This window comes from Colias philodice, chromosome 18 (assembly GCF_061535455.1).
Source record: "Colias philodice isolate Cphi_HAF_F1 chromosome 18, ilColPhil1 Martin Lab GWU primary, whole genome shotgun sequence".
In the NCBI taxonomy this organism is placed as follows: domain Eukaryota; kingdom Metazoa; phylum Arthropoda; class Insecta; order Lepidoptera; family Pieridae; genus Colias; species Colias philodice.
Window position 1 is genome coordinate 3,760,538 of NC_143103.1, and position 25,936 is coordinate 3,786,473.

The 25,936-nt window shown below is 32.6% G+C and overlaps 1 protein-coding gene across 3 annotated transcripts in view; it reads right to left on the minus strand.

Moving 5' to 3' along the window:
• Positions 1 to 24,143, minus strand: part of LOC149480337 (uncharacterized) — an 80,653-nt gene extending 56,510 nt beyond the window's left edge. The window contains exons 1-2 of one of the 3 annotated variants that reach the window (XM_089706465.1): positions 23,852 to 24,143; positions 1,704 to 1,891 (exon numbers count right to left, since the gene is read on the minus strand). In XM_089706465.1, the coding sequence (XP_089562591.1) occupies positions 1,704 to 1,891; positions 23,852 to 23,898 (235 nt within the window). In that variant the 5' untranslated portion in view covers positions 23,899 to 24,143. Of the gene's footprint in view, positions 1 to 1,703; positions 1,892 to 13,438; positions 13,861 to 23,851 lie in introns of those variants that run through there. The other 2 variants (XM_089706466.1, XM_089706467.1) reach the window with 2 other exon arrangements.
• Positions 24,144 to 25,936: the final 1,793 nt, after the last annotated feature.

The window sequence follows — 25,936 nt, forward strand, 5'->3', positions numbered from 1 at the left end:
GACATAGAAGACGTGAATAGTACATGCGCTCCATGGGTTTCCATCAAAGAGGCAAGAACCGCATTGAATACCTTACGAAAGTTTATAAAGCAAACCAGTATCTTTGAAAAAGAAGAATTTTCTGCTCTTTATAGATTATAAAATGCTAGAGAACAACCAAATTATCTAAAGCAAAAAAAATACTGACTTTTTTAATGCCATATTTTTTATTTTAAAATGATTTGAAATAATGTTGATTTATAATAAATAACAAAAAAAATGTGTGCGTGTACTAGTGTACACACGTAAGAAGTGAAACTTCTTTATGACCTTATTTTTCAAAAAATAATTTACTATATGCAACTTTACAGAAATACGTCAATCACGCGTGGTAGGGATAAAAACAAGATGGCGCGTAACGGAAAAATGTAACACAAAATTTTTTTCCAACCCCGATAAAGAAGTTTCACTTCAAAAACATATTTGTGACCTCTGCAAGTTGAATTTTAATTTATTTTACCTCTCTAACTCAAAATTTATAAGAATAAACCTCAAACTCTTTATGTCGAATCAAAATCCGCCTAAGTCGAAATCCTCCATAAGTTGAAAACTCTATAACTCGAATTTTTTGGCGTCTCCCTTGATATTCGACTTATAGAGGTGCTACTGTATATATATATATATATATATATATATATATATATATATATATGCATGATATATGTATATGCATGATAGCGTATTGTATTATTTAATATGTTGTTTAAATTAATCATTGTAAATAACGATTATAATCACAAATCATGACAGAGTATAAAATACAATACGTCACTGAGATTAAAACGCAGTTAATACAAGACACACAGCGAAAAAAACTTGAAATGATACCTACCTATATTAAAAAATATATAATATTTTACTATCTTTTTCATCTTGAAAATTAAATAATGATAATGACGATCGTTGGTGTGGATAGCCACACCATTAGATAAAAATGTCTACGAAATTCTGCATATTGTTTAGGATATTACATGATCCATATGGGGTCATTGGGCCACCTGTTAATTCCTATGAGAATGTTTTAGATTAACAACAATATTATTTTATCAAAAGGCTGATTTTTTAATTAACAAACGTTTTTAGGTAACAAAATATCTAAATGTAAGTATAATTTAAAAGGTTAATTATTAAAAAATATAAATAATAAAAATAAAAATCGTTTATTTAGAAACAATACATACAAACAAAAACAATTTAGACACGACGATCGCCTCAACTAGGAATATACCTGTGCTATTATATTAGTATATTGATGACGATAACGCAACAAAACTGGTTTAATACTCATATAAATTCAGTTCAAAAATTTATTTCCTTATATTTTGATACAGGAAATAATATTAAAGTTATTCAGATCACCTCATATACATTGAATATATATATTTATGAAATTAATCACTCCGGTCACCGGCAATCTCGTGTACCTACAGGATTGCAACTAGGTCAATACTCAATACATAGGTAACATAACAATCTTAAGATTACCTAGCATCACTCACTATGCAGCTAGATCACATAAACGGGCGGATGGTAACCACCACGATGTCTTCAAGCAGTATTAAATTCAGCGTTGGACATTGCTAGGGCGCTACTGCTTTAAGACATCATGAAATTGTACGGGGCTAAATCCAATATATCTTGCTTGATAAGCAGTAAACACTCACGCATCGACACAACATCACGGACGCGCAGGTAAGAGATGGCCAGCCGCATCACGGACGCCTTGTCCAGCTGCTCCACCTCCTCCTTCTTGGCCGGCAGCGCCGTGGTCAGCTCGGCGAAGATCTGCATCTCCTTAGTGCGTCTACATCGTGCCGCCACACGAGATTTCTCCTTCCTCTTTTCGTTGTTCCTGGGGATGGAAGGGGATAGGTTAATTACAATTTGAAGCACATCAAAAAGTTCAGAGCTGAGATTGTGTTGTTTAAAATAACAGGATTGGCTTTTTTTGTAATTTGAATAAATTAAATTGCTTATCTCCAGTTCCACAGAACTGCGATTTAGTCGTTTAAAAATTACTGGATTTATTTTTAGGTAATTTGGATAGAAATGTCATACCTAAGTAGGTATGACATTTCTGAGTCTGAATTAATATGTTAAGACGATTTACGTCTATACCTATCTATTAATTTAACGATCACCTGTTATTGTTCTAAAGAAAATCCCTAATCATATTTTACTTAATAAATAATAATATGATAAACCAAGAAAGATTAAAGTGCAACATTATAATATCATCAATCAATATGCGTGACATCAATAAACATAGTTAACTTTACCTAGAACATTCGATAGATTAACAACATTAATATCAGAACCGCTTTTGTAATAATTGCTATAATTAACCCAAGTGAATAATCCGAACTCGCATATTTATTACGGAATGGAAGAATAAATATAGTTTCTACTAATACTTTAAACTTTCACCTCTTAGTCACAGCGCATAATTTATGACGGCCATCGGAGAGTTCGGGCGAGCCCGGTATACACATTTTAACACCCACAAAATACTATGATAAAATTCTTTAAATATTCTTGTTTTGAATGCTTCACACAATGGTCCCACTCGACACCACCTAGCGTTGTGCTCGCAGCAACAAGCAGTTAATCCATTAATTTCTCATTAGTTGGCGATAATAATTTATCAATGTTCCAAATTGTAATATTTACTAAATGCGTCAACAAATGACCGTTTAAATATAGTAGCGACTGCGGTCTAATGATGGCTTCCAGATCTAATCATGCGAGAACTTCATGTATTGCACTAAATTGATGTAACTATTTATAGATATTAAATTCATACAATTTGGATTTCATTTCGTTATCGGGGTGTCAAACGCATGCAGCAAGTGGAAGAAATCAGACGTGAAATTGTTGATAACAATGTTTATTTCGAAACAATACCCAACCTAGATCTTAAACACTACCTTAAAGTTAAACCTGATGTATCCAGGCTTAGGTCAAAAAAATGTTAAAGGAAAAGCCTGTACAGTCAGTACATTTCCATGAACGGTTATTCCAAGAAATCAAGAATATTAAAACTGCCGTTAATTTCCTGAGAACACCATTTGTTTACCCAAAAATCTTTACTTGATGAAACCTACTGACGTTAGGTGCCGACCAGTCACCAATTTTAGGTATCACCTAATCTTGATACTTAGTATTCTAAACTCGTTTCTACCCGCAATGTTTATTCAATTAGTCTATCATACATTGACGTACTGCAGTGGACCAGAACGTGATATGATTATTTATATGTTTTAGTGATGAATGTTTATGATTTATGAATGAAAGCAGGTATACTTTTTTGTTATATCTTTGGCCTGTTACGTAAAAGGATAGCACAAGTTAACAAGTAAGGCTACATTACAGAAAGAGAAGAAAAATTGATTTATATCTTAAATGGAAAATCACTACATAGTATAAAACAAAGTCGCTTTCTCTGTCCCTATGTCCCTTTGTATGCTTAAATCTTTAAAACTACGCAACGGATTTTGATGCGTTTTTTTAATAGATAAAGTGATTCAAGAGGAAGGTTTTAGTATATAACTAGATTTCCGCCCGCGGCTTCCGCCCGCGTGGCGCGTTTTCAAAGGAAAACCCGCATAGTTCCCGTTCCCGTGGGATTTCCGGGATAAAACCTATCCTATGCGTTATTCTGATGTATAAGCTATATTGTGGTAAAGTTTCATTCAAATCCATTCAGTAGTTTTTACGTGAAAGAGTAACAAACATCCATACAAACTTTCGCCTTTATAATATTAGTAGGATTTATTAGGTTTTAGACAAAGCGGGCGAAGCCGCGGGTGGTAAGCTAGTAATAATTAAACTGATAGAACCATGTACATATATAAGATGAATGTTATTTAATCAATACAGTAGCTACTACTTAATTGAAATAATCTATTAGTTAAACTTTTATCTAAATAATGAAGTGATTCCGAAACTTTGAGGTGTTAATATCCTATTTCAAAATAGATATTTCTCATCATAGTCTTCTATTTATCTTCTCCCTAACATCTTCAACGCCCTTCGATTATATCGTCTGTTCAAAAATAGCCGAGAGCTTGGTTCATTTCTTTGCTATTTTCGTAGTTCTAACTCTTCGTAGTATAACTAATCATTACCAACAAAAACATGGCATTTTATAAATGTGAAACATTTATAATCTTGTGAAATATCTAAAAGATATACAGAAAGAGACTGAGTTAGTTTATCATCCAAAAATACTTTGATTACTGTTGTTTTTATATTTCATCTTGAAACAATCCGAGATTCTGCGAACGTGACCACGTGTTTTGCGAATTAAATGCGGAAAGTTCAATGTATCTTCATACGTAATCAATATTGTTGCGAGGTACTAATAAAAAACGATAACGATTTCTGATACTAAAATTTAAAAAAGAACTCAGTGAATTACAACAAATAAATAAAAAAAACGTGTGTGTCTAGCACACGTGTCAGAAGTGAAACTTCTTTGGCAAGATTCAAAGATATATGAATACCATCGTCTCTCCATGACGTGACGGTATTGTCATGACGCGACCTTGAAATTTTACCCTCAACGCGCCAAAAAAAGTTCCACTTCAAAAACTAAAGAACTCACTTGTTGCAACAACTAAACATAAAAACAAAAATACTCGACACGAACGCGAATACGGGCCAGTTTTGGGAGTGATAAGGAGCGAGGCAGCGATAACGGCGCGTGTATGAGCGCAACGCATTGAGGAAAAACGTATTGGAAACATTATTGCATATAAAAACTTTGTATTCGACTCCAATTACGGCGCGCAATGTAATGGAAAACTCGTGCAAATTATAAACCGAGAAGTTTTAATTTAAACTGCTGAAGAACTAGATATTGTAATAATTAATAATCATCTTTACTCAAACGAAGATACACCACGCGTAATTAAACTGTTTTTGAATCAATCATTTGACAAACAGATAAAATTTTAATTAGCAAAAACAAAAAACAAACATTAAATTTGTTTCCTGCTACTAAAACAACTTTAATCGCTATACAAACAATCTTGTTTGTACAAATATGATATCGATTACAGTTTTGCGTCGTTTAAAATAGTTATCCTTGTGTAAGTCCAAAATTGCTTAACTTTAAATTTATGGCTATGAATAATAGTGTGTATAATTTATAATTCAAATGTATCACTTTGTAATGTAAATATAATAAAAAGCTTTGTATCAAAACGTTTAAACAAAATAATGTCCGTCTGTGCTCTTTTGTTGGCAGATGGTTTATACTTTATTCTCATTTGCACTTGTTACCTGTAGTGAACTAGTATACAATAAATATTTTTTTTATTTAATTTGAATGTCGTTCTATACCAATTAATAATTGTCTACAATTTTAACAAATGTACAATGTGTTAAGAATCCGAATCTACATCATAATATATTTGTCACCGTCCGATCTAATTATATTTTTCTAGAATATTTGCTATTGAGCTTTAAACTAACAATAGACTAAAACTATATTGCACGAACATCATACCTATTTTAATATATATAATGTATGTTTTCATTTATATTGTGACTTTTAAATAAATAGGTACCTTATAACTTTAAATAGGCAATCAATTTAAAATCAATCCGCTGTTAATATTTAAGCGTTCCCCAAAATAATCTAACAAACACTTAATTTTGACAGCTTCTGACCGAGATATCCGTGACAAGGTCCAAAGTCAATTCAACCGAACACAAAATGATTTATTTATTTCGAAGTGTCATAGGAGGGGACATAAAACGTCATTTGTATAATCCAGGAAAGTAAAAAATACACCCTTAACAATCTAGTGAGTTTTTTGTCTAGCAAGATTTAAAGACATTAAAACCGGTTTCCAGTTTCCACTGCCATCATTAAGAAGCATATTTGTCACAATCAGAGACGTTTAAAAACTTTCATTATGTCTTTCGATGTAAACTTCTACAGGGAAAATTACTTTCATAAAGCTTCCATTGTTACATCCATTGTAATGGAGGTATAAAATTAAAACTATTTTCTATTTATATTTATATTTTCGAACAAATAAAAATGTTGGTTTGGTACCAAATTAATATTATGTAAATATAAGTCCTTGAACTACAAAATGTGACATACGTTACAAGGAAATCTAAGAGATAAGGGATATAGGTAGTAGGTACTGGCCAGTGGCCACTGGGAAAGGGTATTCATTTTTCGTCACTGTCCACAGCTCCATGTTCATCCATATAGAAAAGAAGTTTTACTTCTTCAAACCAAACAAACTATTTAGTTACAATATTACGCAGTTTTTAGTACATTTTAAAGCCTAAATTAAATTATCAACACATGCCCGCACTTTCCGAGAAATGACGCACTTTGCACAAAAGGTAATGCGTTATGTTTATTGGCCGAAATGTACCGTTTTGTTTACAGAAATTTAGAAAAACTGGTCATTATTTTGTAGTAAATAATTAAAACTTTTCAAAGACTTGGGTATTATTATAGCTACATGAATTATTCTGCATTTTTTGTCACCAAGTTTAGAGCCCACCCTATAAAACAGCGACGTTTTAATTGGCAGGAATTATAATCAGCAAATTGATAAAACAGCTAGGCAAATGATTTAGACTACAACTTTTAATATTAACATCATTGAAAAGTGACTATCACAATTGTTGTAAAAAGATAGCAGAATATTAGAAATATAGAAAAGAGCATAGCTACAATTCTACTCTTCTCCTTATTTTAGTTTCACGGGCCATCAGCTGTAGGAAACCTTATTCTTACGGAACGTGACGCTTTACACTGAACATGTATGTATCTAGTGGCTGGGGAAACAAATATCTTTCAGGCAGGTTCTACATGGCTACGTGATGTATCCAAGCAATTCATCGTGTGCGCAATAGACAATACCCATCTGCGCGAGTCCCGCAATTGGCGATGATTGTTAAAATAATCGCGTTCCCGTCTTCCAATTGAGGATCGGCTTTTACGTCACCGAGTTGAACATCCGCTGATATCTTGATCAATGTTACATCACACGTTTATCATGGACGCGGTGCAAAAAATTGCTATTTTTCCTCATACAAACACCTACAACCATCTTTCAATCGTGCCTATACATATAGTATTTGGTATAAGCACATCTTTATGCCAAAGAGATGATCATGAAAATGGCTATAAGACTACTGCTTATTATATCCTAACTAGCTTTCCACCCGCGGCTTCGCCCGCTTTTTCAGAGAAAACCCTGCATAGTTCCCTTTCCCGTGGGATTTCCGGGATAAAACCTATCCTATCCTATCTCAAGTTGGATCGAACTGCACATGGTGTGCGAATTTTATTATAATCGGTTAAGTGGTTTAGGAGTCCATTGAGGACAAACATTGTGACACGAGATTTATATATATTAAGATAATTGCCTCAATGACAGTTTGCCTTTTGCAGACTTTCTAGAGGATTTCCCCTTTTGTGTAATCAACCGTCAACACAACTTCTTCGAATTTAAATAAGGCTAAAATGTACTCTAGTGAACTGTGTCACATTTCAATAAGTTGGATTCCTAACGTTTGTTTAGGGCATTGCACGTGGTCAGTAAGGACACAATTTGGTCTGAATGATTAGAAATTGGAATTTCATGGTTTATTATCTTTACCGGAATTCAGCTTACATAATTTAAAAAATATGCATGCCTTGATCATTGTAGACGTGACGAACAATGCATAATATGAAAATAGAATATTTGGTATAGTATTTCAGCGGATCTTCTTACATTACCGTGGTATTATGCAACGGTTGCATTTGCAGTCGAGAAAATGCAATACGCCTATCATGCTCATTATATTACCAAACATTCTGCCAATAAATGACTTCAATTTAAATAATCAGTAAGTAGAATTGATAATCGAATTCAAAGTACCTATATCTAATTCGTTATAGATAATGATAAAAGCCGGAGTCGAAGCTTTCTTTAAATTGATATCTACGAAATTTGCATTTCACATACGGAAAGCTAGGTTATCAGCAAAGACATGGTGTGTGCCCATGTGACCTATAAATATATCGTTCAAACAATTGATAAGTTAAAATGCAACTTTAAATTGTATGTATCAACAATCTCATGTGTATAAAAGGTAGATATATTCATCTTATGTGAAGAGTAAGAAAATGTTAAATTTCGCAGTTTTATATCAAAATTTATGGTATCGATAGGAACATTAATTAATATGTAGATAAAGTTTTCCTCAATCATTAACATTTGTTCAGAAAACCATTATAAAAACATTAGATGTTAATTAATGCTTGGCACAATTGTAGTTCAACTTGACAAGTAAATAAGTTTTAACTGGAACAGATGCAGCCGCCTAGGTGACGCCATAAATATTGATTAATTATAAGAAAATTATTATAATTCTGATTCAAGTTTACACTTCATGTTTCTGATTGAAGACATTCTCAGTAAAACAATGAGATAATAGCACATATAACTTAAAAGGATAAATAAATAATTCTATGCCTTGTCTATATTAACGCACTTATGAAAATATACATAATATTTAAGATACCAATTACTAATAAGTAAGTTTTATTAAGGGCCAATTTTTCAATCCATGGTTAAAACTTATCCGCCCAATAAAGTATTACACGATAATATTGAAATGTCACCCATAAACTGTCAAATACGGCCAAAGAATACATTTTTGAAATGGTAGTTTAGTATGTTATTCGACGAATAAGTATTAACCAAGGATTGAAAAATCAGCCCTTAATTTAGCAAAGCAACAGAAGTAATGTATTTAACAGTTAATAAAAATGTAACGAAATTCGAATATGTCCTAATTACAGAAAGCCTAAGAAGTGGTTGGTCGCTAGGGAACAACCAATTATATTTTGCTTTTAACTTTAAGAGCATATACGGTAAAGTACAATCGTTAAAATAATTATTATCTTTTTCCATGTGTTTTAAGTGCGTGAGCAACATTCTCCGTAAAAGTGCTTTGCCTAATCAAATCCATTTACACCAATATTCAATTCTTAAATAACTGATAACAATATCTTGACGTATAAAGGTCTATTATTTAATAACGATATCGAAGTGCCTTAAAATCGATAATCGATAAAAATTATCAAAATAAATAAATCAACAACTGCTAGCATTGTTTCTCTACCCACTTACAGTACGTACATACGAGTATTCATTACAAGCATTACGAACAATAGATTTAATGGATTCCCAGCCAGTAGAAAACAGAATCTTTAATTTGTAGCGAATTGAACTGTACAAAATATTAACAATTGTATTTACAAAACAAATGGCTAAAAGTCATGCTTTGATATTAGTACACTAGCTGTGCCCTGCGGTTGAATTAAACTGCTGTTTTACCCGCATTGCTCCGCTCCTGTTGGTCTAAGCGTGATGATATATAGCCAGCAATTAACAGCCTTCCTCAATAAATGGGACTACTAACAACGAAATAATTTTTCAAATCCGACCAGTAGTATGCCAGTAATTCCTAATATTAGCGCGATCAAGCAAACAAACCCTTCAACTTTATAATGTTAGTGCAGACTTCATACTAGAAATTTCGCGGAATTTTCAACGGAAATATTAACATTTTTAACTTTTTTGTAATACTGATATCCAGATTAAAGTAATCCATATTTCTGATATAAAAGCATTTATGTTATTGTATCAAAATGCATAGACGGTTATTTATGGTTATATTTCTGAGATAATATGATTTAAATAAAACATTTTCAAGTGTTATTTGAACTAAGTTACGGAAGACTTGAGTCTATAAGATTGCGGGAATTACTATTTTATGGAAATTATCGACAATCTTTTACATAAGACATTATATTTATACTACTGACGTAGTAGTAGGGGAGCCCAAGAGGGGATTTTGGGATTTACTCGAGCGCGTCAGATTACTATAAGGGACGGTACCTTAGCTATTCATTAGTACCTCTAGTCAATATGAGCAGTTATGGTTGGTGGGTGCGCTCAGGGGCCCCGCTGGAAAATTTGAATAATCCATAATTCCCTAAGGTTGAGCTCGAATCGTCAGATTAGCGAAATGGGGACTTCTTATATTGTAATTAACCCCCCCATATATTAATCTGACGCGCTCGAATAATATTACTTTAATTTTTTACCCTTTCTTCATAGCGATTAAATCGCCACTTAAATCGTCAGATTAACGTATACTTTTTTTCAGTGACGTCCTGGAGCATGCAAAATATCAATATCTAAGAGCGTATACGCACTATGCGGGTAGCCGCATTGCGGGTAGCCGTCCGGCTGACCGCAAGCAGCAATTATGTACGTAATATTCATTTCTATGCGCACTGTGCGGTCTGCGGTAGCCGCATCGCAGTGCGCATAGAAATGAATATTACGTACATAATTGTGCTTGCGGTCAGCCGGACGGCTACCCGCAATGCGGCTACCCGCATAGTGCGTATACGCTCTAACGCGCTTGAGTATTTCCAAGCCAATTTTTTTCTTTTTTAAATTAAAAAAAATCAAAAAACCCTTCCCCACCGCTAAAAGTGAAAACATTATAGGACCTTTTTTTCTCGCTATGGTCTAATCTACCAATTCTAATAGGTTCCCGTGACGCTCGAGTAAATCCACATTTAGCATCCTGGGCTCCCCTACTATAGTTCACACTGATTGTAATTGTAGGCTTTCGTTTCTATGCATTCTTTATTTGAACAAAAAGGGCAACACATACAAATTATACATTCTAAATCTAATATTTAAGGAAAAATTAAAATGGCCTTAAGTTTTTGTTATTATATTGGTCGAATAGAAAATAGAAACTCTACAATTTAGTTCGTCAGATCTTACATCGATGCAAATGATTTTATTCCAAACAATTTTTGCAGAACCTTGCCTAGGTTCTGCAAAAATTAAATGTTTAGGCAATATTTAAATGTTTTTTATGATAGCGTCACGTAAAATATTACTTGCTTCAATTGCTTCACTTAAACGTGAGTCGTGACGAAGGCATTCACGTTTTGTATGATATATACTTTGCAATACCACCATTATATTAATACAACAGTGATTGCATAGATTAATGCTTATGATTTTCATTTAAATCAAGGTACAGTCGTTCAGGTAGGTACAGTCTACACAAAAATTACGTAAAAATTTGAAAAAGGTCTATAAATAAATTCAAAATTAATTTCAAATATTCCATATGAATTAAGTAGATTAGTTCTTCCTTGTTTGTTCATAATTATATGGTAGGTACCAAAGTTATAAAATACATATTTTGTCCAGACACTTATTATTTCCTTTATTGTAGGCACTGTTATTATAGAGCGGCTGCGCCGCGAGTAGATAATATGTATTATGTATCTAATATGATGATTGAATGGAGTTAAATTACAGGTTGTACCTACTAGATGATAGTCAGATATTTTCTCGTTTTTCCTGAATAGTATAATGAGGGGAAAATTGCAAAAAAATAGGCATAAACAATGCTATTTTTATATCAAAGAGGTAGGTATGTCGGGAAAAAATATTGGCCAATTTATAGCTAATAGAATATTTAGTAAGCGAGATTATACATATCAAATACTAACTACTTTGAACAATTTCTAAGAAGGCCAGAAAAAAAATGCCGTCTTAAAGTATTCACTAATAAACGCTTACCAAATTGTGACTGTCGAATATCGACTCGAGAGTACGAGATTTAGATAACATACTCAATAGGTACAAATTACGATTAAGTTAGATCCGAACATGCATGAAATTTCCTTGATAACACCAAAAAAGCTACTGAATTTAGAAAAACAATGAATAAGCATAATTTACACCACAATTTAAATCCTTATCAGTTGAAACGAAATGCAATGCGTATGTTACAATAGGCATATTATAGCAACGTACCTCAGGCTGGGGGTTATCTGGAACTTAACATCCATATTGTATCAACAACACAAGCCTTAGAGACCTAACTATAAAGCTATTAACAACCTACAAGGGTACTGGTCTCACTTGTAGTTATAAATACGAGGAGACAAGATGAATGTATAAGTCGACTCAATGTCTGGAGAGTAAAATCACAAGATAGGTGGATTCATTACCCTCACGTGGTCGAATCACCTGATAAACACAATATGGCATGTTGCCAAATCGATTAGTAGGATCGTAAATATTTAAGGAATGGCACTAGGTAGACCTAGTCGCTATGTTTGGTTGGGATTCTTATCCGATGCGTTAATCTACACGTAGTCAACGTTATGCCTCGTCATATCACGCCATGGTGATATGGATGTCGTGGACGATTTCTAAGAGTACCCGCGGCCCGGCTAACTGCGCGGCTCGACGGAACACAGTGGGGTTTTAGTCGGTAAGAATCCGACATAACCCTTGGCTCCATCCCCGGGGGCCTTGGGTATCTTTGGAAGATTTCCCCACTTTAAAAAAAAAATGGTGATATGGATAACATGTTAATGGGCTTTTCCAGTGAGTACCTATCGATATTTGGCAATGTTTTAACTTTAAGTATATTTTGATGGAACGATTCATTATATTATCATCATCAACCCATATACGTTCCCACTGCAGGGATACGGGCTTTCTATGAGGGTTTAGGCCATTGTCCACAACGCTCTCCCTTATAATAATTCTATTTAAAATTAAAACATTTAAAGTAAGGCCGACATATTGTCAACCGAGTATTATATTATGGATCATTTACAAATGTTCTGTATGTTTCCTTTTATAATTATCATCTCATTGCGAGCCGCAAATTACCGCGAACAAAAATATACAAATCCGAATGGACCACTTTTGAATATTTTATACTTTATCAATTAGTAGACTGAAGTACATATTATGAATAGCAGGTTATGACCTACAAAGTAATGACTTTGTAGATAAAGCGTTGAGCTGATAAGGGTTTTTTGACGATCGACAAAATCATATATGTAATACCAATCGTTGCTTGTATGCGATGCTGAATTAGCAGATAAAAATTATCATGTGATACGTGAAGAATAAAATAAGGGATAGACGATGAAGGTGACTGAGATAAAAATATTAAAGCCGTCTCAGTTGCATTTATAAAAAAAAAAATTGATAGCATTTTTTCTGGCGTCGCTTTAAACAACTCAATTTAATTAAAAGAAAATAAGATTTGTTTTTTCTCATAAAATCCGCCATATTTGTTATTAAATAAATAAATAAAAATCGTTTATTTCGAAACAATACATAAATACAAAAACAAATTAGACACGACTTGTGATACGTAAAGTAACCTATGACATTCGCCGTGTCACTTGTGATGTCGCATGAATAACAACTTATTTCAGACATAATGGTAAATATTTTTTGAAGAGCATTATGTCAGAATAAGATTAGTACATAGATAACACAAAAATGTATAACTCTTTACTCACATAAAATCTTCCAAATCTACGACATTTGTAAACTGGCACGGTGTACCATTTACATTATAGCACATGCTATTATAATCCCATTCTTGCCTCTGTTGGCATGGCAAATTTGTTGGCTGTATAAGTTGCGGATGCGGGGCAACCCTAGGGTAGAAAACTTGCCCATTGGTTATAGGTTGTTCCGAATAAAACTGATCGAATCCAGGGTTGTCGCAAACGAATACGTTATTATTATAGCACTGAGTGGAAAAAGCACCGTTAACGTTGGCGCTGTAAACATTGTAACCGCACACGTTTTTCACTGGTGGTTTCGACCATTGACTAGACACTGGGCATTGCGTTTGCCATCCGATTTCCTCAAACGGGCCGACGACGGGACACTGGGGCAGAGGATCACCATTCACAAACATTTTGGTGAAGACCTCGTCTCAGACACAAAGGCAACGACAAAACAGTCCATCGGACTTAATAATCGACATACGACTGATAACGTCAAAGATGTATTTATCTTTCCCCGCTATTACTCGCATAGTAGCAAAAAAGTTGATAAGTATTTTTGATAACGAGACATGTGATATGGACAGCTTTAACTAGCTAGAATACTAGACCACGTCCGGTGAAAAATTTGAGTTAAAAAAATGAAAGAGAATAAAAATATAGATAGGCCACCTATATTATGATCAATCACTTTAGCACACAATTCATTTTTATAAATCTAATTAAAATATTCTAAGAACATTTTGTTATCAAAAAACTATATGTAGCTATGTTAATAGAACAAGTAACTATTCCTCGAAGATTTTAACAATTAATTTTAATTCAATTCCGTACCTATAGGTTTATATTTCATAAGGATCCAATACAGCTACTTCTGCATTACTAGGGACATTTATTACTTCCAATAATTTATCTTAATTGAATTTCAAGATTCCTTATAAAGCGTTTATGCCTTTAAACAAGTAGTTGTAACATCAACTACTGTATTTACGGTATTTAATTAGCCGTACTTTATTTAAAGAAGACGTTGCTTATCTGTCTTATCTGGTAAGAACGATGTGGTATTATGATAATTTAAAGTTCAAATACATTTCTCAATAATTATTTGGGCTATCAATCAGTTACAATCACATTTATATTGTTATAATGTGGCCTTATCTAAAATACGGTGTAATAAATCAAAATTATATATGTAACATACAATGTAAAGTGAAGGTATTCCCTTAAGCTTAGTTACTGAATAATATTTATTAGTAAAGAGTAAAGGCCTATTTAATATTTATACAGTATTATTTTAATGTCCTCATTGGAAGCGCGTGGACGCATATAATCGTTGCGTTCGCGTTCAGACATTTTCCACGAACCATTGTTGTATGTATGCCAGCGAATTTCTACGTTTATGACTTTAAAATCAAACCCACGCTATATGAAAAGCAGATGCCCATTGGCTAAACATGCATTCTTAATTTCTTATTAAATAATACCCAACCTCAATTTTCTTTTTTAAATTTTTTGATTAATCATTCTAGTTTCATTTTTATATTTATTATATAACATGTTTTGCCCGCTGTACATTTATGGTGTTTGTAATAAACCAGAATCGAATATTTCAATAGTGATTTATTTATGCACCAATATATCGTTATTACATTTTAGCTTCCAAATTGGATTTTACAACCTAGGAACAAATGCATTCAGATTTAGTAGAATCGAAATCATTTACAGCCGTACAAATAAACGAGTTATAACATTTTATGCAAAGAATAAACTAAGAATAAGGGAAAATCATACAAATAAACACGAAATAAATGTAACCTAGTATAACTTCGTAATAAGTATTCATACTAATGCTATTCCGTCCTTATTACGGCTACCACCCTAGTATAAGTCTGACATAACCGAGTATAACATATCTTTTAGTACATTGTGCTATGTTTTACAAGTTTTAGAAGCAATTTTTAATCTAAATTTGAGATAATAGCAATGAGACGATACGAGAAGTAGAAAAAGTTGAGCAAATTAATAATTTCATTACGTACCTATTGAAATGGAAAATTTTGTATGAAATGTCAAAATATACGAAATTATGAAAAACCCTTTTGATATTTATAATGATTTATTTATTTACAACATGCGCCAAACCATACATACATAAAACTTATTTCTAAACTTATCACAATAATATACACTTTCGTTGAAAATATAAATCTTCTAAGCCTGGAGTTGTATGTTTTGAGTACCAGTTATTTGGCAACTCTCTATCTCAAGGTGGGTTTATCTTCTGTTCTCCAGATATTGGATAGCGTTATCTATCATTTGCTTGCATATTTAATGATATATTTAAATTATTTCCAATAAATATTTAAAAAATAAATAAACAGAACGTATGATGAAACTTCACAACAAATTTGACGAAGTCAAACGAGCGTCAGCAAAATGACAGCACCAAGGCTTAACCGTAGACAATTTCAATGTTTTTCATAATTTTGTGAATGAATTGCGACGTTGCCGCTTCGCGCCCATTGCATAGCGTGAGCATAGTTACATCGACGTTATTCCAAATTTATTTGTAAGAAATTATGACATCCTTATTCTTTATTTATTCTTATCATATCTATGCATTGCATAAGGTTTGAATAAGCAAGTTTTTATTTGTACGGCTGTTAATGTTTCATATAACGGTGCATTTACATCAAACGAGCGAATGCTCATTCTAACCGTATATCAAATTATTTTAGTGTAAACGGGAGTAGAGCATTTTTTCGTTGTTCTTAGTGCGTTCGAAAATATTCTATGCAATGATCTAATGCTGAACAACACTGAATACGAGTTTTCGTTCGCACTAAAAGATCACGAAATAATGCTCCGATAAACAAAGGAAAAAAAATAATGCTCTTGCTCTAGCTCTATGTTCGTTGGTGAAAATGCACTGTAACACTGATGACGCAAATTCAGAAGTTGTTTAAGTTGCTTTTTGTATATATTGTTAGGTATATATATATTATTGTAGTTTGTGTAGTGTATAATACAAGTATATTTATATAACTATGTGGTATCTATGTACAGTATATGTAGTTTATGTAGTATGTAGGCATTTTTTTAATATATCCTTTCTTTTATTTCTTTTTGCGCTATCCTTATTCTTCTTACATTTCCTTTCCTACCAGGTTGCCTGGCAGAGATTGCTGTGTAGCAATAAGGCCGCCTATTGTGCAAAATTTTTGTACCTCATTAATTTGTATCTACCACATTTCCTATATTGTTTTGTACAATGAAGTGTTATAAATAAAAATAAATAAATAAAGATATCTTCTAAGAGAGAAGTTTATTAAGGAGGATTATGTTCTTTAAATGTAAGATATTATATGAAAATGTTTAAAAGTTAGTCTGTCGGATGATAGCGATAATGGTATTAGTTAAAACACTGTATAAACAAGTTATATTAGCCAAGGAAAACCTGGCAATTAGTGTGATGTTCTTTCATCATGATGGCATTTTGGAGGACATGTTTAAAAATTGATAGGGGCTTTAATTCGCTACTAAGTTAAAATAGTTTAAATTACTTAAAAGTTTACTTTTGAGTAGTAAGACAAGTTTTTCCCATGAATTTATAGATTACCTACCTAGCTATAGATTTTTACAAGTGTTGAGGATCAATCCTTATTCTTTTTGAAATTTATTTGTCTAAGTATTTCTTTTTTATAAACCTATAAAAAATAAAGTAAGTATGTGTATTTCAAAACGCACAAAAATATGGCTGATCATGATATAAGAATGCAAGATTATGACACGATCACGGCAGATAAAATAGACAATTGCATGCACTTTTGGATTTACCATGCGTTTTCGTACTTTTCCGAAATCGATTGTATCAAGATTGTATTACAATGTTAGCTATCAAGACAAGTTAATACGATAAAAATACAAAGTCTACAGCTGTAGATATCCTGCAGTGTCGGATTCAGACAAAATATGAACACAGGATCCTGAAAAACAGTTTATTTATTATTTAGGTATATATTCCCAATTCCGACTTGCCACTGTTTTTGTATTTCAGTCATTTGAGAAACATTACTTGATAAAGCTTTTAGGTACCTGTTTAAAAACTGAACTTAACATACGTAATTATTACTTACGGTAAAAACAAAATTTAAAGTGATATTGATACGTAATAAATATTCATTACATAGAAATGCCTACATTTACAAACGCCCCGTGCAAGCAAAATTATAAATTACTAAAGAAAACCCAAAGCGCTGAAATTTAACACCTAAGAATAACTTGCTTAAATACCTATTATTATGATGGCCCAAATGAAAACGAGCGAACGTTTATTGATGTCAGTCCATTGAACTCTACTCATAGAAACTTCTCGAACATATGTGATAAAAAACCAACCAAACTGATAAGGACCAGATTAGGGATATGGCTAAAAGCGAAAGATTAAACTGACCAAACGTGTCGTCAAGGTAAGTCTGTTAAAAATCATTCGGAAACTGTTTAGAAATGAGGAGAACTTAGAAGTCTATCTATTTTTCTTAGACAGCTGTTGCTATTTGAAATACATAATTTGATATAGCATTTATAAAGCCTATAAGAATTTAATCCCCGACTATTTGGTGCAATGTACAAGTTACAACGTAATTGGTCCACGTCTATAATCACACACTATTATAAACAAACGTTCCAGTTTTCTTATAGTTACGAGGAAAATTCCAATGCTCGATAATCCAGTGGTTATTAATGTCCCTATGATTGACCCCATTATGTTGGCAAGGAGACGCGCTTGTTACGTAAAGGTCGATGAAAGTTTTTATTCACATATCCGATATGATACCTACGTCATATCGCACTTTTTAAGTAATATAGGTACCTAATACCTATCTTACGTTCATATTATCGCATCAAAGATGAAAAATTAAGTTTTAATTTTAATTGCTTATGCCTGAAATTCGTAGGAGCAAATAGGTATGATAATATATGGCGATAAACTTTTTGTATTCTATCCTACGGGAATGGAATTTAATAAATTATCAAGTAATATGAATGTTCAAAATATTTCTCAGTTTGCTTCCGAAAAAGGTATCATTGAAATTAAACACGTTTATAGAAACGTTAACTCTGACTTCCAGACCGGTTTCCTTGCATCACTGTTACACTGAACTTTAACGAATGTATTTAAATTTAATTATTTTATTTATTTCGAATAAAACTAACAATCGACTTCCAAATACGAGTAGAACAAGCATCCAGACTTAAATGCAATATCACATAAGACAACAAAGACGGTAAAACCTTATCAAAGTACTTATATATATATGTATATACAGTAAACAAATGATTAGTTTTAAAACTATTTGAAGTGAGGACACTTGAGTGTATTGTGTATTTGAAGGAAACAAAAAGTTCAAAACAATGGAATAGGCAAAAATCCTTTAACCTGTTTAATTTCGCAATTTTAAAGTTATTTAAATGGTTTTTGTTACATGTTGCAATGCACCACAACCATTTCTAAAATTTTGACGATACTTTCTGTTACAAATAAAATATGTATTAATATTTTTGATGTATCAAATCATACTCATAATATTATATTAGCTAGGTATATCTCTTTCAGCGCGTGTTCACGAAACAGCCATTATTTCTTATCAAGTGCTTAACACTATGTGACGCAGATACAAACGACGAATTAATTGAACCTAATTCAATTGTAATAGGGTTCATTATAAGTTATGACCGTCATTAACGTAGAACGAACCAACATCTATAGTACATTTTAATAAACATCATGACACGTGGTTATGTAAATGTAATGTAAAACAATCCAGTTTTGAATATCGAAATTATCCTAAATAGATATCCCATTTAAATAACGTCGAAGTATCAATTGGCTTTCACAACAATGTTCATTTTACTCACATACTAAGAATGACTGGTTAAAATGGTTCAATATTACTGTGATGGGAAGGGTCTAGTTACTAAGAAACATTTTAGAAAATAACGAAAAGATAAAGACAAGCAAATTGAATGTATATAACTTAAAAACTCAGTATTGAAAATTATCATATTTAATGTTTACGAAAATACGGAAATAAGAAACTCATCCAAAGTCCATACACAATCACTACAATGCACTACTGTATTCTCCACATAAATTGAAGCAAAATGCTCTCCATCTATTTTTGGAGTACACATCAGCATTTTATCTTTAATTGGATTCATTGATAACCATATACCTAGTGACTCACATATCTTCTTATATATAAAAATGAATCGCAAAATGTGTTGGTAAGCGCATAACTCGAGAACGGCTGAACCGATTTCGATAATTCTTTTTTTATTATATTCCTTGAAGTACGAGGATGGTTCTTATGTAGAGAAAACGTAAATATTATGTACCACGGGCGAAGCCGGGGCGGACCGCTAGTTTCTGATAAAATGATGTCAATTTATCAGCAAGTGCAAATTTAAAAATAAATTCAGAAAAATCTATTGATTCCAAATCTAAAGGTAGATAATGTTCATTATATTTTTAGTAATTAGAGTAGGTATGTATGACATAAAACTACATTATCTATCATAAATTATCTCTTAATTGATAAGGGCAGAGCTTCCTGATTTGTTATATATGTATAGTATGTGTATACCATAGGTGTATACATTGCTTCTTATAATTTATGAGAAATTAATTCGCAAGAATCAAAACCTTGACTCTTATCCCGAAAAGATAAGAAGTAATGCAAAATTTTATCAGCTATGAGAAGATTTCTTGGAATATCTATTTAAAAGAACACATAAAACTGATATGATATTTTCTCATTTATTTTATTGTTTACTTTAGAACTTGTAGAAGTTAACTATTTATCTCTCATTTGAAATGTCTTTGTTTTAGGGCCGATTTTTCAATCGCGAGATAAACAGTCTAATAACTACCCCTCGAATAGATCTATTCAATTATTTATCTAACTCATAACGGCTCGCCTATTTTTCAATCGTGATTTATTTGATGAATAACTATCTGACCAAATATTTCCATATTGGCAGCTCTGCTCTCGGAGTGGCGAAACAAAAATATTAAATTAGTCAGGTTAGAGCGGGATAGAGTCAACTCTTGCAATTTGTCAACAACCGTCATTATGACTCACGTCAGGAGTGCATTTTAGAGTGCGTTTCACGAAAGAGTTCCCCTGCCGTTATGTTGGCTTAACTGACTGTCAAAAACGAAAATATTTTTTTTAATCAAAAATGACAGAGAAAATATTCTCCTTTCTACGCAGCCGACCCCGTAAGATACGGGATAAGGCTAGGAAGAAAGGAGAATATTTTCTCTGTCATTTTTGATTAAAAAAAAATATTTTCGTTTTTGACAGTCAGGTATGCCAACATAACGGCAGGGGAACTCTCTCGTGAAACGCACAATAGTTTGTCTTGTATTGCTCTTGTCTTCTATGATTGTTGATTGTTGTTTTGATTCGAGTAAAGAGTTTGGTTAAACTTGTGTTTCAATTTATATATTTTACGATAGAAACGACATACTTAAAGGCAGCGTTCGGCAAATTTTCAATGGCATGGTCATCAGTACTATCAAAAACATCAATTTCAATATGATTTTAATTGATAATAATTATATAGAAAGAGGTTTAATTGTTAATAATTCTACGCTCTATGTTATGACATACGAAAATATCCCAAATTTGACGCGTCAGTTGTCAACTCAAACGCCTAACCGTCGAATAGCGCGCTATCTGGCCGTTGGAGCGGCAAATAGATTTATTCCTCAAATAACGTAGTTATTCGATAGATAAGGCCTATTCGTCTATTGAAAAATTGAATATTTTGTTAACTGAAGAATAAAGTCTATCTAGCTGTTTATCTGGGCATTGAAAAATCGGCCCTTATTGTATGAAATATTTTTTTAATTTTATTTGTTTGAGTAGCCATACTTCTGGCAAACGGCTTGACTGAACTTTATGTGTATATTCAGTATATCCTACTAATATTATAAATGCGAAAGTTTGTGAGGATGTTTGTGTGTTTGTTACTCTTTCACGCAAATACTACTGAACCGACTACAATGAAATTTAGCACACATATTGGATTAACACATAGGATAGGTTTTATCCCGGAAATCCCACGGGAATGGGAACAATGCGGGTTTTCCTTTGAAAATACGGGTGAAGCCGCAGGCGGACATCTAGTATACGGTTATAAAACAGAGAGCAAAGGCATTGCATCTGATGATCTGTTTCACTGTGAAACTTTCACGTCATCTGTTACTTATAGACAAATAGGGTTTTGTTTTACAAGAGAGAAGGTAACAATGCAGGTGATGAGGTGAACACAACCACACTTCACAAAGATATGATTCTCTTTGAGGCCATTACCAGAATTCGAAGGTGGAGATATGCTCTCTTTTTAAAGGTTTTAGTATTATATTATTTTATATATCTTTTACTTGTCCCTATGGGGAATGTAACCCAGGAACCTTTTGGCTATACCCTCATACACAAAATACTGTACCAAAGAAGTGATCAGACTGACGGTAAGATATTATTTTATCATGCTATTATAAGAACAAAAAAACATATATATATAGTTATTTAACAAAACCTTATCTATTCAAACACTTAAAATTGAAGAGTGATGTAATTTTTACAAAATAAGTGTCATTTCTTTTTGCAGTTTTAATAACAAAACCAATTAATACTGATAAAAATGATTGCATTTGGTAACAATTTTCCCTATTCCAATGTACCATTGATAAGGAACCATTCGCTCTAATTATAACACAATACATGGGTACCTATTTAACTTTCTTTTACTACTTTTCAATGAACTTTTACTTTAAACTTGAATCTATAAATTAAGTGAGGTCTCAAAAAGTGTACATTATGATGAATTTAAATTTAAGAATATCCCCTCCTATGGGAATATGTGCTCCAAAGTTGATTTATATAGGTATATTGTAATGAAAAACAGATAAAAATATCATGTCCCTATTTCTAAGTGAATCTTATAAATATAAAACAATGTAGTTAGTATTATGTAAAAAAATTAATTATAAAATATTATACCTAACAGAGAAATAACTTTTAAGGTTTAGACCAACAGTCTATCTTGTACATATTTTCTAATTATTCTACTAGTTTTTTAGGCAGCTCTGCATTACTACTTAGCTTTTTCATTGAGGGATTGATGTTGATGTTTAAATAGAGATATTCAATTATTTTATAAAATGACAATTCAATTCAATTTTTTCAAAGGGTGGCAATTTTGTTAGAGTACAGTTCTGCCAATGTCATGTTGGGAAGATAATTCACGCTTGAGAATAACTTTAATTAATGGACAATTTCGTTTTATAAACATTTTATAAAATAACTTTAATGATAATTAATGGACTATTTCACATTCGACAGTACAGATAGTTAAAAGGTTATCTTTTTGGTGTGAAATACACCTTGGTTATCATTTTGTTACTTATATCACACAACCATTCAAACATTAAATAAATAAAACCGGCCAAGTGCGAGTCGGGCTCGCGCACAAAGGGTTCCGTAGCAGCAAATATAATAAATTACAGTTAAATCAACCTATCTCAAAAACTATAAGAGATACTTTGATCAAACCAAAAGTCGTTGAAAGAGTTAATTAGCATGCATCACCTCTATTTTTTTTAGAATTTTATACCCCGTAGTTATAAAAATAGAGGGGGGGGGACATACTTTTTACGACTTTGAGAGCTGATATCTCAAAAACCGTTCACTTTAAGAAAAATGTTTTTTAGAAAACTTTATATCATTTTAAAAGACCTTTCCATTGATACCCCACACGGGTATGTACATCGAAAAAAAAAATTTCATCCCTCAGTTACATGTATGGGGGGCCCCACCCCCAATTCTTTTTTTTACTATTTAGTGTCATATTTTTGTAGCGGTTCATACAACACATATTCCCATCAAATTTCATCACTGTAGTACTTATAGTTTCCGAGTAAATCGGCTGTGACAGACGGACAGACGGACAGACGGACAGACGGACATGACGAAACTATAAGGGTTCCGTTTTTGCCATTTTGGCTACGGAACCCTAAAAATTGTAGGTATCAGAAGTTATTTCACACAATATAACATTATCATACATAATGACAACGCAACAAAACCGTATAAGGAAGTTTATTGCTACAAGAAGATAAGTTCTGAATTAAACACATTGAAAATAGATAGTGCATAGATGTACTTAATGAACTTTTAATTCAACAAACACTGATAACATAATCACATTATGTATGCTAGTTTTTAAAGAGAAAGTTTTACAGGGACATTGGCATTTAAGCTTGCGAGGAAATTACGAATAGGGTTAGACTCACTTAACCTCGTCTCTGTACAACTTCTGATAAAAAATAAGCAATAACATCCTTACCGTCTCTTCTGACCAGCTGGTTTTGAAGCCATTTCTGCTTTTATCATTCTGACACTATTATGAAACTTGACGATATGCACAATCTTAGAACACTGCCAAGGAGAGTATCATATCGCTTTTCACGATTTCTTTTGTAGATTTGTCTACGTATCACATAAATAAAAGTTTCACAAAACACAATCTAGGTCATTTTATGATGCACTACACAAACAATTTACACTTTGTTGTCGTGAACTTGCACAGTGGTAGCAAATAGCGATAGAAATTAGAAACTCGAGAATCGAGATGGAATAGTAGCAATTGATATTGCCATTGTAGGTACACTTCAAAATTATTAGCTTTCAACTTTTTAACAAACTTAGAAATTTATAGGATTATTATTAGTTAAAATTCAATGACAAAGATTCATGTATTTTTTACGATTTAAAAAGTAATTTATATTTGAAGAATATTTGTTGTTTTAGTTTGTGACTGTTCATTTATTTTAATAATTAAGTATGGCAGCACTGGGTATAACAAAGTTGGACAGATTGTTCTCATTGGCTAAAATAAATGTCAACTTTTATTCTAACCAATTATATTTCAATATTTATTATGTTTAGATATTATGCCACTAGATGGCATTGATTCAAAACAAGCAACCAATGATAAGAAGAGGTGATTTTTAAATACGCCCATAGATGTCACTTAAATATTATTATATACCAAGTAAAAATTTTTAGACGTGCAAGTACCTTCATTTTATAATAATAACAATAATTAACAATGTGATAGTGTAGTGGAATATATTTCATAATATAAAAATAAAATAATTGATGTATGTCCCTACATTGGAATAATTGCCACTGCGGAGTAACTTCAGAAATAAACTTCAGTATAATAATAATTAGCCTGGCGTAGGTAGGTATATCGAGATCGAATCAGAAATGAGGAGATCCGTAGGAGAACCGGAGTCACCGACATAGCTCGCCGGATTAGCACGTTGAAGTGGCAATGGGCGGGGCACATAGCCCGTAGAACCGATGGCCGTTGGGGCAGAAAGGTTCTGGAATGGAGGCCACGTACGGGAAGACGAAGCGTGGGACGACCTCCCACAAGATGGACAGACGACCTGGTCCGAGTGGCAGGGAGCCGCTGGATGCAGGCCGCCGGTGACCGGTCGTACTGGAAATCCTTGAGGGAGGCCTTTGTCCAGCAGTGGACGTCCCACGGCTGATAAGAGAGAGAGAGAGAGAGAGGTAGGTATATGAAAATATACAAGATTGAAAAAATGGAAGACCAAGAAGGAAGAAATTAGGTACATTTATTTAAATACAAGTTATGCGAACCATTAAAAAGCAAAGACACTATACTAGTTCCTAGATAGTTTATAATTCAATTATATACAGGGTGTCCCACTATTGGTATACTAAGCGCGAAGGGACTTGTAGTTTTGCATGCACTAATCACGTAAAAAATACTTAAACAACAAAATTACGTCAAAATTTTTTTGCTAAATTTTACCGCTTCGCTAATGTGAGCATTTTGTCTATGAAAACATAATCTTAAACGATAGCTCACGTGCTGGTGGCAAAGTTGGACGGGTTGCTTGTTATGGGTGTACACATAGAGTTTTAAGAATTCATCTATTTGAAAAAATGCGTCTGAAATTTTATAAGTATTTTTTACAAACTTAGCGTATGCAAAACTATAACCTCCTTTGAGCTAAGCATACCATCAGTGGGACACCCTATATTTTTTAAATTACTATCTCATAATAATATGATAATATTTGTTATCTACGTTTACGTCATATTTACGTGTTAATTTTACATTAGATATTGAATTTAGGTATGATTTAGGTACGGAATTTATTCTGTCATCCGCAATTTACTCCTAACTCCAGATTACCTTATTATTTATTAATGTTTAGTGACAGCGGCAAGAATTTTGACTTTTATATTATTGTACGAAATCTTTGTAGACGCTAATTAGATAATAATATATTGTATAAAGCTGAAAATATTATTTTCTGATTCTTTCAAGGCAACGTTGGCACTTGTATGTAGTCAGACTACCTATAATATCTTGGAACAGCACATGCTT